This window comes from Vulpes lagopus, chromosome 13, assembly GCF_018345385.1.
Source record: "Vulpes lagopus strain Blue_001 chromosome 13, ASM1834538v1, whole genome shotgun sequence".
Lineage (NCBI taxonomy): Eukaryota > Metazoa > Chordata > Mammalia > Carnivora > Canidae > Vulpes > Vulpes lagopus.
The window spans coordinates 42,485,753-42,500,389 of NC_054836.1; the positions used below are offsets into that span (position 1 = coordinate 42,485,753).

General features: G+C 46.1%; 1 protein-coding gene across 1 annotated transcript in view; it reads left to right on the forward strand.

Moving 5' to 3' along the window:
* The window catches only part of WIPF3 (WAS/WASL interacting protein family member 3), an 82,562-nt gene extending 69,124 nt beyond the window's left edge, over positions 1 to 13,438 (forward strand). Inside the window, exons 7-9 of the mRNA XM_041728189.1 lie at positions 641 to 742; positions 9,506 to 9,582; positions 11,171 to 13,438. Coding sequence (XP_041584123.1) covers positions 641 to 742; positions 9,506 to 9,582; positions 11,171 to 11,194 — 203 coding nt within the window. The 3' untranslated portion in view covers positions 11,195 to 13,438. The remainder of the gene's footprint in view (positions 1 to 640; positions 743 to 9,505; positions 9,583 to 11,170) is intronic.
* Positions 13,439 to 14,637: the final 1,199 nt, after the last annotated feature.

Sequence of the window (14,637 nt, forward strand, 5' to 3'; positions counted from 1 at the left end):
GTGAGGGGATGAATAGAAGGCCCACCAGATAGACGGACAGTTAGGGCAAAAATATAAAGATAGGAAGGAAAGTTCTCTGGGGTCAGACACAAAGCCTAGCTCACAAAGCAGGGATTCAACTCATAAAAGGGCCCCCAACATTCGACTCTTCTTGCAATCAGGAGCTTAGGAAAAATCCTGTTTGTTTTGGGGAGCTCAGGTTCTGCACCAGACATAAGCCATGCTCCTTCCCACCAGCCACGCTGAGGACTTCTACTCTGCACAAAGCCCTCTCCAGGGGCTCAGGAGTAATTTCAGGCCACAGGGACTCCCCTGGTCCCCTGTTGCTGTCACCTTCCCCACGTCTGACTCTGGATCCTGGATATCTCTGTGGCACTTCTCCCTTTAGAAGTTTCCTGAAGATGTTGGTCAAAGCAGAGTGGAGTAGGTGATAGGGAGAGTCTGTTGATTTTACTTTTCCTGATTCCACCTATCTGAGCTAAGCAGTAAAAATTGAGAGGTAGATGAGAGTCTTCAGGGGGAACAGCCTGGTCATTAAAACCCTTGCTCTGGGCAGGCAAACGTGTGTGCGTCTGGAAATTTTCAAAACTTGGGTTATCACAAGAACTAGAGTAATTTTGGCTATTTTCCATGTATGTAGATGACTTTGAATCTAAATTCACGTTCCATACTGTGGAAGACTTTCCTCCTCCGGATGAATATAAACCATGCCAGAAGGTTTACCCCAGCAAGATCCCCAGAAGTAAGTACCACCCTGGGAAGCCTCCTGCTTTTTCCCTGACCCTCCAGAATGAAGTGCTTAGTGTTCTTTGGCCACAGGTTGCCTAAAGGATCACATCATTTCATTGTACTACTGCAAGAATACAGTGCTATTCGTACTTCTAGAAATGTCTAAACACTTATTTGTCTTGGCCCCAAGGATTCATTTAGTAGCTTTTAACAGAACTCCAGAGTTAATTGTTTGACTTTGGATTTAAGTGCCTGGATTTACCACTTGTCCCTCCCCTCCCTAGGGCTTTTGACAAGGGGGCTAAACACCCAAGACAACAGCAAAATGGGATACAGGAGCTTTGTATCAATAACCAGAGAATAAAAATTTTAAAAAAAATTCAGGACTCTGGTAGACTATGAAATGGGGAATCTCCTTAGGTCAGTGGTTCTCAACCTTGAAGACACATTAGGATGACCTGCAGAGCTTTGAGAAATCCCAAAGGCCAGGCTGCACCAAGACCAACTAAATCAGAATATACAGGGTGGGCCCCATGTGTCAGTATTTCTGAAAGCTGCCCCGTGAGTCCAAAGTCCAGCCAGGGCTGAAAAATCTCAGGCTGGTAAGAGCCTGCCTTCTCCTAACTTCATCATATGGCCAACCTCCAAGTAGAGGCCTTCACTCTGCTTCTCTGTTTAGCCCTAAGAGTGGAAGAAGAAGAGGTTGGTGTATCCCTCAGGGGGCAGGGAGGCAAGTCTTAGGCAAACAGGGGGGCACCTAGGTGGCTCAGTTGCTTAAGCGTCTACCTTCAGCTCAGGTCATGATCTCAGGGTCCTGGGATCAGGTGTCACGTTGGGATCCTTGCTCAGTGGAGAGCCTGCTTCTCCCACTCCCTCTGCCTGCTGTTCCCCCTGGTGGTCCTCTCTCTCTCTCTGTCAAATAAATAAATCTTAAAAAAAAAAAAAAAAAAGGAAACAAAGGAAAGCAAGGTGGGGTATTAACCACACAGCCATGCCACCTGTTAGTCCACATGAGCTGGTTCTGGTCCAGTACTGAGCCAGGCCAGTTGGGCAGGAGCTGGTAGGAGGGGCAAGAGTCAACAACACCGAGTAAGGATGTTTCCCATCCTACGACATAAGTAAAGCCCCCAGCCCCAGACATCTATGGACTAGCATGGAAAATCAGGGGACAGCCTGGGTGGCTCAGCAGTTTAGCGCCACCTTCAGCCGAGGGTGATCTTGGAGACCCAGGATCGAGTCCCACATTGGGCTCCCTGCATGGAGCCTTCTTCTCCCTCTGCCTGTGTCTCTGCCTTTCTCTCTCTCCTCTCTCTCTCTCTCTCTCTCTCTCTCTCTGTGTGTGTGTGTGAGTGTCTTCATGAATAAATAAATAAAATCTTAAAAAAAAAAAAAAGAAAAGAAAATCAGTGTCCTGGGATAGCCCAAGACCATGAATTGGACTCTTTGACCCTTTTCCTTCAGAGGGACTCTGGCAAAGTCCTTTCTCCAAGGTTCAGCTTCCTGCAGGCAGACCAGAGAGCTTGAGCCTGCTTCCTCCTCAGGTCACAGGTCCTCTTGGAAGCAGCCTGGGCAGGTCTTTGCCTGCGGGCCTGTGGATTGCACATTTAGGAAGAAGTGACCTTGTGTGCTTTTTAAATAATATGTAAAAATTACTGCTCTGAACTAAGAGAGAGAGAGAGAGAGGAAGGAGAGAGGAGCAGCATAAGTGGAGGGCCAAAGGTGGAGTCAGTATTGTCAGCACTCCTACAAGGCTCATTTCCTTTCCCTAAGCGAGGGTTTGCTAACTGGCCCCCTTCATGCCACAAACCCCACCGTTTTCTGTTACCCAGACAGTAACACAGGAATGCGACACCTGGCCCCAGGAGGCTTTTCAGTTACTGACCCCTACCCTAAGCCAGAGGTCAGCCAACATTTTCTCGATAGAGCCAGAAATGACATGCTTGACGCTCTGCAGGCCACATGGTCTGGGTCACAACTCCCCGGTTGTGTTTTGACCTGCAAGGAGCCACGGACAGTACATAAATGAATGAACATGGCTGTCTTCCAATAAAACTTTATTTATAAAAACAGGTGCTGGCTGGATTTGATCTGCTGGCCATAATTTTGCTGATCTCTGCACTAAACCATTCCAGAAAAGCAGATTCTTCAAAACCTCACTTCTTTCTCTGTAGTGTGCTAGGCAGTCCTTCCACCTTCAGACTCGGTCGCTTCTAAAGTTAGCTGCACTTTGAGGCCCCGGCACCCAGTCTCCTCCAGAAGGGAAGAGAGGCTGTGCCTCCCACCGCTCGCCGGCCAGGAGGGTGCAGCTGGCCATCTCTGCTGTATTCCTCTCATCTCAGAGAAATGGTCAAATCAGTGCCCCCCCCACACACACACAAATAATCAGATGCTCTCGGGATGATGCAGTTAAAAAGAAAAAAGAAAACCTGCTAAGTGAACTGACATCCTACAGACCAGAAAGGGTATTTACGATTTCAAAAATAAAATGTGGTTTCATTTATTTATTTTATTTTTAATTTATTTTTTTACACCTTACTTTTTTTTTTTTTTGACTTTTGAATTTGGAATAATTTCAGACTTACACAAAAGTTACAAGAGTAGTACACATAAATGTGGTTTTAGATCCACGCGGCATTGGCAGGCATAAAATCCTCCAGTGTTTTCCTAGCACAATTACACGAGCACATTCCTGCCGCCCCTGTAAGCCGCAGGGTACAACCTTGGTAATTCTATTAGTGTGAGTCTGATACAGTTCATGCCTGTCTGATTCCATTTCTTCTTACAGTTTTTCTCCTGCTCCCCATTGACCTGGTTCCCCAAGAGTGGTGTTCTTCATGGTCTGGGTGACAGTGCTGGTTCTGTGGGATGAGCACGTCCTCACAGTCATCAGTTCTGGCTTTGTCTCCTCCCGCCTGCTCGCTTTCTCTCTGTGCTCCTGACACACACACAGCACACAAATACCCTAATGCTTCGCTTTTCCGCTCGTCTCTTCACCATCTCCACCCAGCAGGTAGTAGCTATTTTCTTTCTTTGATAGGATGACCTGACCTAATTTTTTTTAATGTTTTAAACATGCACTAGGTTCCCCAATGAGTCAATCATAGAATTACCATACGACCCAGCAATTCCACTCTTGGGTGTATGCCCAAAAGAATGGTAAGTAGAGGTTCAAACAAGAGCTCACACTGCACTCTTCACAACAGCCGAAAGGTAGAAACATCCCAGTGCTCATCGGATGACGAATGGATAAACAAAATGTATAGCCATGCAATGGAATATTCTTTGACAGCAAAAGGGAATGAGGTGTGGATACGTGCTACAGCGTGGGTGAGCCTGGAAAACATCATGATGAGTGACACAATGCAGACACAAAAGGCCACATGTTGTAGGATACCATTTACGTGATGTAGCCAAAACAGACAAATCCTCGGAGACAGGAAGTCGATTTAGCACTAGTTGGGCTGGGGAGACAAAGAATGAGGAGTGGGTGCTAATCGGTGTTGGTGTCTTTTTGGGGTGATGAATATGTTCTGAAACTAGACAGAGGGGATGGTTGCACAACACCAGTGGTATTCAAGGCCACTAGGGGTAAATTTTATGTTGTGTGCATTGTGCTGTTACAATAAAAAGAAAGTAGGGGGGAAAGAAAAAGAAAGTAGGGGGAAATATCTCATCAGCAGGAATCTTTGGGAGAAATTGCATAGGTCATGGGGATCCCTGGGTGGCGCAGCAGTTTGGCGCCTGCCTTTGGCCCAGGGCGCGATCCTGGAGACCGGGGATCGAATCCCACGTCGGGGTCCCAGTGTATGGAGCCTGCTTCTCCCTCTGCCTGTGTCTCTGCCTCTCTCTCTCTGTGACTATCATACATAAATAAAAATTAAAAAAAAAAAAGAAATTGCATAGGTCACAAATATTTACTTACATAGTGATGGTAAAAAGAGTGCAGTTATCATCATATTGAAAGATGCTTACTGAGGCTCTTAGCCACTGGAGAGATGTAGTTAAATGATCCCCCGACATGCCCTCAAGAAATTCACATTTTGGTGGCAAAAGGGAGGAGGGACGGACACCCAAACACAACATTTCAGTCTGGTGTTCCCAGCAAAACCATCCTGATCACGTTCAGTGGGAAAGTGGCTTGTTAGAAATCTGTTTACAACACAACGCTCCCCCGCACCCAAATTGTGACTTAAAAATACATAACATGAAGTTCTCCAGCTTAACCATTTTTAAGTGTACGATTCAATAGTGTTAAGTACCTCCACACTGTTGTGCAGCCAATCTCCAGAACTCCTTTCACCCAGCAGAACTGAAGCTCTGTACCCATTAAACCCATTAAAATGGCAACCACCATGCTACTGTTCTAAGAGTTTGACTATTCTTATACCCTGTATAAGTGGAATCATATAATATTTGACTTTTTGAGACTGGCTTTCTCTCATTTAGTGTAATGTCCTCAAGGTTATTCAGTTCATAGCATGTGTCAGAATTTTCTTCCTTTCTAAGGCTGACTTTTAATCCATTGTACGTATGTATAACATTGTGGTGATCCATTCATCCATCAGTGGCCACTTGGGTTGACTCCATGGTTGGCTATTGTGAATAATGCCACTATGAACATGGGTATACAAATATCTCTGTGTCCCTGCTTTCAGGTCTTTGTGTGCATACCCAGAAATGGAATTGCTGGATCATATGGTAATTCTATTCTAATTATCGGAGGAACAACCATACTGTTTTACGTTTTACACTCCCACCATTTTACATTCCCATCAACAGCACACAAGGGTTTCTCCACATCCTCCGTAACACTTGTTACTCTTTTTTAATAGTAACCATCCTAGTAGGTGTGCAGTAGTATCTCGTTGTAGTCCAATTCCTATTTTAAAATAGTGACTTTGCACTTACCGTGAAACTAGCCTCAATTATTTCCATTAGCAAAGTAACTTCACCAAGTGCTGCAATAAGTTCAATGGTACCAGGCGGATCATGTCATGAAATCAAAGGATCAGGTGCACATGGGTGGCTCAATGGTTGAGCGTCTGCCTTTGGCTCAGGTTGTGATTCCGCGGTCCTGGGGTCGAGTCCCTCATCGGGCTCCCTGCAGTGAGCCTGCTTCTCCCTCTGCCTGTATCTCTGCTTCTCTCTGTGTCTCTCATGAATAAATAAATAAAATCTTTAAAAAAAAAAAAAAGAAGAAAGAAGAAAGAAAGAAAGAAAAGAAAGAAAGAAAGAAAGAAAGAAAGAAAGAAAGAAAGAAAGATCAAAGGATCAGCTATCCCAAGACTGAGAGAATCCATAGACACTTGCCAGTGGCTGAGCATTTATCTCCACCTTTGTGGAGGGCAGCAGGGCAGTAAGGACCTCCGCCCTGTACTTACTGTAGCCGTTCTCCTTCATAAACTGTCTTCCAGCATCCCACTCTCTGACCACTTTTCCTGTCCTTCTAGATTACTCCTTTATTCCTCCGAGCCACCAGAGGTGCTGTCATGTCTATAAAACACCTCCCTTGACCTAGTCTGGCCCCTGGGCCATTTCTCTGCTGCTCTCACGGCCAGTGCCGTCTGCATTCTGAGTAACTCTTACCCCTGGCCACCCACTTCTAGCAACAATGAAGTTCCTTTTACAGCAAAATACAACATTTTCCTTCCTGTTTTATGAAGAAATTGATTCTCCTTTAGCTCTGTTGTTGTATCCAGTCGTATTTATGAAAACTAGTGGCCACTACTTTCTTACAGAGAAACCCATCTTACTGCCCGGTGGTTCTTCAAAGGGAGGATTTTGCCCCCCATGGGACATGTGGTACTGTCTGGAGACATTTTTTGTTATTACAAATGCCAGGTTTGGCATCCAGTGGGTAGAGACTAGGGCTGCTGTCAGACAGGCCACCCCCACCACAAAGAGTTATCCAGCCCCAAATGTCAATAGAACCAAGTTAGGAAACCCTGGTCCAAAGGGAGACTCTTCTGTTGTAGACTGGAGTTTCTTAAATCTAAGAAGTAATTTTAAAGTCATTTGCCACATGGAATTAGGTTAGGGGCTGTATATCAGTGTCTTTTTATTTTTAACCTAGTTAATAAACTGGCTAAAAATCTAGCACTCCCTATGTCATTTGCCCCAAAATATCTTTATCCTAGAACAAGTGCACTCATTAATTTAAAAAGTATCTTAATGAAAATTTCAGTGTCCATTGGATTAATGTTTTATAAGTTGTAGAGACCCTTCCAGTGCTAGTTCATTTTAAAAACTGTATCTTGGGGATCCCTGGGTGGCTCAGCGGTTTGGCGCCTGACTTTGGCCCAGGGCGCGATCCTGGAGTCCCAGGATGGAGTCCCACGTCGGGCTCCGGGCATGGAGCCTGCTTCTCCCTCCTCCTGTGTCTCTGCCTCTCTCTTTCTCTCTGTGTCTATCATAAATAAAAATAAATAAATCTTGGGATCCCTGGGTGGCGCAGCGGTTTGGCGCCTGCCTTTGGCCCAGGGCGCGATCCTGGAGACCCGGGATCGAATCCCACATCGGGCTCCTGGTGCATGGAGCCTGCTTCTCCTTCTGCCTGTGTCTCTGCCTCTCTCTCTCTCTCTCTCTGTGACTATCATAAATAAATAAAAATTAAAAAATAAATAAATAAATAAATAAATCTTACAAAAATAAATAAATAAATAAATAAAAACTGTATCTTAGGGATGCCTAGGTGGCTCAGCGGTTGAATGTCTGCCTTTGGCTCAGGGTGTGATCCCGGAGTCCCAGGATCGAGTTTCACATCAGGCTCCCTGTATGGAGCCTGCTTCTCCGTCTGCCTATGTCTCTGCCTCTCTGTGTGTCTCTCATGAATAAATAAATAAAATCTTTAAAAATAATAATAAAAAATAAAAACTGTATCTTACCTTACAGATTCTCCAGATGGACTTGCATGTTCATTGTAGAAAACTTAAAAAGTATTTTTAAGAGATTAAAAAAAGCAGTAAACCCAGGTGGAATCAATTCAATATATTATTTCCATTTTTTAAAAAAATATTTGAGATGATCCTATTTATACAATTTATAGCCTGTTTTTTCTCCTAAATTTCAAACATCACCCCATATTATTTTGTTTTGTAAACATTCAAAAGGCCACTTTAGGGACGCCTGGGTGGCCCAGTGGTTGAGCGTCTACCTTTGGCTCAGGGCATGATCCTGGGGTCCTGGGATCGAGTCCTGTATCAGGCTCCCTGCAGGAGCCTGCATCTCCCTCTACCTATGTCTCTGCCTCTCTCTGTGTCTTTCATGAATAAATAAAATCTTCCTATTAAAAAAAAAAAAAAAGAGGCCACTTCATATTCCGTCATATGGTAGTGAACCCTGCATTTCCTAAATAGTTTTGTTGAACACAGGGTATTATCAGTTTTTTACTATCATAAATGATCTGAATGAGTAGTTCTGCTTTTCATGCTGTTTTGTAAGGAACATAGCAGCCTGGATTGTCTGGAGGGCTTTGGGTTGTGGTTATTTAATTCCCTGTCTGGGGGAATTAGTCGATTCCTTGGGTGGTTCAGTTGATTAAGCATCTGCCTTTAGCTCAGGTCATGATCTCCAGGTCCTGGGATCAAGCCCTGAATCAAGGTGGGACTCTGCTTCTCCTTCTTTCCTCTGCCTCTCTCCCGGTTTGTGCTCTCTCTCTCTCTCTCTCTCTCTCGCTTGCTCACTCTCAAATAAATAAAATCTTTAATAATAATGATAATAATTTCTGGTCCATGACAGAGGCAGAACAGAAAAGCCTTGTGTTGCATGCAGCAGAAAAAGAGCCACTCAGGGACACCATTCAGAACACCGGATTCATAGAAAAGTTCTGGAGGGCCTGGGAATGTGGATTTAAAACTTGGCTAGACCAACCAAATCATATAGATGTACACATGCACACACATACATAAGTAAATGCCAAACTAAAACATCTGGAGGGATAACCAGTAAGCTTCGAGTAGCGGTGGTAACACTGAGATAGAAACTGGGATTAGGCCAAGAAGAGGCATTTGAGGTTGTTTTGCGTTTTTACTTCCTATTGTCTTCCTCTATATTCTTTCAACCCTTCATTATGAGAAGATATGTATATGTAACTTGTGTAATATTTAAACAAAATACATTTTAGAAGATGAGTTGGATCCTCCTAGAACAGAGCTTGATTTATTCAGCATATATTTTACCCTTTCCTCCTCTTTTTAGCCAACCCTAGCACCGCACGTGGCATATTTGGGGCGCTGGACAGATGAGTGAGTCTGGAGACGGTGGCTTGTTCTGAGCTAAGACGCTTTTCCGGGCCTTTATTTATTTCTTTATTTTAAAGATTTTATTTATTTATTTATCTATCTATTTATTTATTTATTTAATGAGAGACACAGAGAGAGAGAGAAAGAGAGAGGCAGAGAGGCAGGCAGAGGGAGAAGCAGGCTCCATGCAGCGAGCCCGAGGTGAGACTCGATCCCAGGACCCTGGGATCACACCCTGGGCTGAAGGCTCAACCGCCGAGCCACCTGGGTGTCCCTCTCCCGGGCCTGTAGACGACAGGCCTTGATAAGCTGTCCCCATCTAGCATATCGGACGAGCTGCCTCCTTGTCCCATTGTGGAAGCAGTGGGTGGACACACCCAGCCTGGGGCCGGGAGCCTCAGGGTTTCGGGTTGACCGGCTCATGTACCCCGGTCCCCTTGCCGTTGCCCTAAGTGCTGCTTTGCTTGGAGCTGCTCCGCGGGGCGCACAGCGGTCCCTGGGCCACCAGGTGCTGAGAGCTTCCCTGTTCCTTGCAGGCCGCACGCCAGGTCCCTGGCTCCATGCGGAGGCGGCGGGGCAGAGCCCGGATGACATCAGGGGCAGGAATTCTCAGGTAAGGCCCCCCTTGGGTCGCATGGAGCCCGAGCGGGCCTTGTCCTTGAAGCCGCACACGCACGTCTGGCACAGATTGTTTCATCATCAGGGAAAGCCATCGGGGGAGGGGGGGTGGGACAATTGGTTCCAGCTACAAGGCAACGCGTACAGTTCCAAACTCCGAGGAGGGAAAGGGAGGGGGCTCCCCCCAGAATCCTCCCCCCACCCAGAAGCAAGGCTGCCCACCCAGAACCCCTTTGGATTCTTTGCGTAACCCATTGGCTTCCCCTTCATTCTTCCCCAGTTACGAAGGCTTGAGAGGCCGGAGACAAAACTCCGTAACGTGTATCAGACGTGATTCAAGGTTGTCTTGTTTATAGACTACAGCATATCTTACTGCACCCATGGGTGGGGGGTTTCTCCCATCAACGTGAGGATTTCTTGTGGCCAAATTTAGTCACAATGCAAGTCGCAAGTCGCAGTGGCCAGAGGAAGCTGGGAGGGGACCCTGGTGGGTTCCTGTGGGATGAGACAGTCTTTGAAAAAAATGCCCTCCTTCTCCCACCAGGCAGCTCAGACAGACCGTGTCCTCACCTGGGCAGAGCTCCCGTCTCTCTGCCCACGACCAGGGTCTCATCTCGAAAGGCCCTTTGTTTCTTTGAAAACACTCACTTAGTCCTGCCCTGGCCTCCTCCTGTTTCAGAGGTCTGAGTGGCAAAGGGGGTGGCCTGCTGGCCAACGGGGCCCTGCTGCCGCCACATGGGACGGCACAGCAAGGGACGTGAGTGGGGGGATGAGGCCCTGGACACGGGAGGAGTTCCTGGCAAGAGGGCAAGGCCAATCTAGGGATTAGGATAACCGCTCCGAGGATCCCAGCCTCAAAGCTGGGTGTAGGATTGCAGGAAAGGCAAAAGAAAACCGAATATACACAAAATTCACAGGCATCCACTCTGGGAGATGACGGTTGATTTTTTTACTCTTCTTCCTAGCACATTTCTGCAATTTCTGAATTTCTACAGTGAATACGTTACTCCTGTGGTCAGGAAAATACAGTAATAATCAAAATAATCGTCTCTACATTATACACTTCTTTACATGTTTTCAGAGAACTTGCACCCATGATCTCGTTTGATCCTTTCAGTAACTCTGTGATGTAACCTGGAGAGATACCCTTAATGACCTTTTTTTCAGTCAAGAAAACTGAGCTCCAAGGGGTTAAGGAACTTGCCCAAGGTCACTCTTCTTTTATGGCTAAGATCCCCAAGTAGTCTAGGCCCAGGTGGGAGTCCTGACCTGGAGATTTAAAGGCCTGGGTCTCTCCAGCAAATGGTTTTTCTTGAGTTTCTATCAAGTGCTGGTATTTGGTCTCAAAAATGTTTATTAGATGGCATTAGGTCTTCAGATGCCATCAATTCTAATATCCCATTTCATCCCTTTACCACCCACAAGCCCCTGGGTCAAAATCAGCCCCTTGCATCTGATGGGACCCTCAGGCCCTGGCTGCCATGTACAAATGCAGGAAGGCTTTGGTGCCCAGCCCCAGGGTGGGTTGTTTGTGTGTGAAGAATCTTCTAAACCCACTTGGTAATGTTATTGTGTTTCTGCAGTTATCTCTAAAGACACTCCGGTGAGAAGACAGATGAAGCCAATGCCCTGTGAGCCACCTGGGCCTCCGTGTCGCTAGATGGGCATCCCCAGGAGAACGTGTCTGTCCACGTCATACTTAAGTTGTAACTCAGTTGACATACAAGCTCTGAGTGGAGCATTTATTTATTGTAAATATGTGGTTTGCACAGGCTTTAAATCAGTATGATAGTCGACTTTTACTTGCGTAATTTAAAAAAACCACAAACATTGTTTCTCCATTTTTTTTAAGATGCATCTTGTCATTCATCTGTCATGACAGAGAGAGCCCTGTCCCCACCCCATGGTGTTCCATTCCATGAGTGTAAATATGCGTGCGGGCTGGCCTTTCCTAGATTCTGAACCGTGTTTAGAAGATTCCTTAGTTTCCAAGTAGTCCCAAAGTCATAGTATCCACAGCCGCTTCTTATTGGCATGATTCTATAGTCTCATTGCACCAACTGCAAAGTCAAACCAAATAATGCCTTATAAATGATGCAGCTCAGAGAGAGTAGCATATCCCCACACCCAGACAATGCCACACAGCCTCCAGTGAACGGGATGCCATGTCTCGCTTCCGTTTTGCACACCAGGGATGATTTTTTTTTTTTTTTTTTTTGCTGCCTAATGTAAATATAATGCAAAATAAAGGCAGGAGTGGGCTTGGCCCCTCCAATGCCAACCACAGGGCCCTTTTGTAACCGAATGATCCTACAAGTAGCCAATGTTCTTACTGTTTACAGTCCCCTATGCCTACCTTCCCACGGCTCTCCTCCTGTCCTGCTAAGTTCTTCCGCCCCATCCTGGCAGCCAGGGTAAAGCAAGATTTATGAGATTTTGGGTATTTTTTCTGCAAGTTAGAAACATACATAATTACAGTCAAGTACAAATTCTATCTCAGAGATTTTTTTTTTCTCCCCGAGAGCGGGATTTTCATGGAAAATATGACATGAGTACCTGTAGATTGAAGCATATTAGCAAGTATCTGCCTCACATACCCGGTGCCTCACTCTCACCCTTAGGAACCCTGGAAGCACCCACCAGGCAAACTAGCTCCCTTCTGAGCTCAAGAGGACCTGACTGGTCTGAAAGCTCCCCCTTCCCTGTGGGGGCACACTTCTCTGTCGGGGAGAAGCGCACAAGTCCAGACACCCCTGAATATGGACTTGGTCAGGATGGGCTCTGACTGCTACGCTCACACTCTTTCTCAAGCTGGCAAGGAAATGGAAGTGTGGTTTTGCTTGCAACGGAACCCAAATGCTCCCCATCCTTGGAGGGGAGGCTGTCACAGAGGAAGGAGAGAAAATAGAAGCAAACAGACTAAACCCCAGGTCTGTGCTCAAAATAGATACAGATTAAAGGAAATAGGGGGAGGGGGACGGGAAGAGCAGTGGAAAGGAAGTGTTCTTTGGAACCACTCACTCATGTGCTCAGACCTCAAGGACACCGTGTCCAGACCACACCAGCCAAAAAAGGTAGCGGGTCAGGAGGGATTGGGCAAATGTGACTGCTTGCACTTTGCTGTTGTCTAAAGACAAGGATGGCATCCTGCATCCTTGTTGTGCTTTCTCATCCCAGAGAGAAGCAAGTGAGCAAGGTCAAGTGCCCTTCTCTGGGGAATCAATCATGCCAAATTATAACCGCTTAAATCAATTGGAAAAGAAGCTTTTGCAGGTCATCAGCTCGGGGCATAGCCGATTTGTTTTATCGGTTCTGGAGGGTTTCCAAAAGGTCAGGATTTCTTTAGTGTAACGGGATCCACTCCATCTCCCTCCCACTTGTATAAAAATAATTACAAGGGCTTTAATTATCATGATGAAGAAGGCCCAAAACAAAGGCAAGTCCACCTTCAGAGGAGACTGGCTGCCCTGATGAGGCGTTTCTACATTCATGTTCTGCATCACTGGAAGAGAAATCAAAAATAAAACTGTCAAGGACAGGGGGAAGGGATGAAAAGAGAAACCAAAAATTGCAACTAGGGAGAAATCTCAGGAATCTGGCATCACGTGGCTCCTCGAGACCTGTCACTGAATCCACGCCCTTCACCCTCCTGCCTCTGGCAGGACCCACCTGTAGCCCCTTGACCATAAACTCACGCAGAGGCACCGAGTTACAGCGCTCTTACCACCCTCGAGTCTTCTCACGGACACTGTCGTCTGTGGTTCCCCCGTGTTTCATACGTATTTTATATTTATTGATGTGCCCTCCGCAGACTCATTTCTTTGTATCTAATAAACTTTAATAAGTGGAAATGCTTCTGCCTGTGTCCCTGTTAGAACCCATCGATGGTCACCAGTACCGATCTAAGCCAATCATTTTTCAGGGTTAGAAGGGCTTCAGGATGATGGGACACAAGGGATACTCACACAGGACCCAACGCGTGCAGTGACATACTGTGTTCAACGCGGGGTGTTTCTTTTCTGAGCTGACATTTCTAACTAACCTGCATAATGTTTTCCTGGTTTTTGTAGGTAACCTGAACTGATGGGTGTCTGGCAAAAATAACCCAAGGAAAATCTTTCTGAGATGCATTTTCTTAAAAAAAAAAATTAGGTAACACAGTATTTTCCTAATAGAAATGGGCAGAAAGTATTGCTTATAGGATGCCTCTAATTTGTGTTAAAATGAAACGGCTTTCGAAGCTGAAGTGCACTGAGCACCTGCCCCAACTTAGCAAACCCCTCAGAACATCTGTATGAGGTAGTATGCTCTTGATCTCCATTATAGTATTTTCAGGCGGTCTCTCTGGCATTTGGTGCAGGGGCGATGGGGTTCACCTGCTTAGGGCAGAATAGATAGGACTCTCCAGTTCGCCTGAGTTTGGGGGTGTAACATATAATGAGTCTATGCCTCAGTTTCCTCACGTGTAAAATGGGGACACAAATATGTACCTAAGCATGTACTGGTAAAGAGGCAGTGACATAAGACCGAGACAAGCCCCTAACCCTCGGGTCCCAACAGACCCAGGGATGGGCATACCCCATACTCTAGGGTACAAGCAGTTTGCTCATCACAGGCCGAGTCCCAACTAGAGCTCTCAGCGGCTGCACACCAGGCATTGCACTTAGATGGTCACGGAGCTGCTCAGAGCACACCGCACTGGCTCTGCTGTAGGATAACAAGGAGAGACCAGTAATTAAAATTCATAGATGTTCCCGAAATAAATTGCATCTAGAAACTAATTTCAAAGTTAGCTGTTGCCACACACTTTGCCTTCTAATTAGTTAGGGACCTGACTTGTTTTATCTGCTGCCTTATTAGCAGAGGTAGAGGTAAGCTCCTTAATGACCAAAAGGGCCAATCTGCGTGGAAAAGCAAAGCAGTGGCCCAAGATGACTGGCAAAGCAGGTGATGAACTTCAAAGCCGTGGACTGCAGAGGTGAAGGAGCCAAATTTTCAGGCAGCCCCGATGGGAGTTAGGGGTGGGAAAGGTGGTACCTAGGAGGCTGAG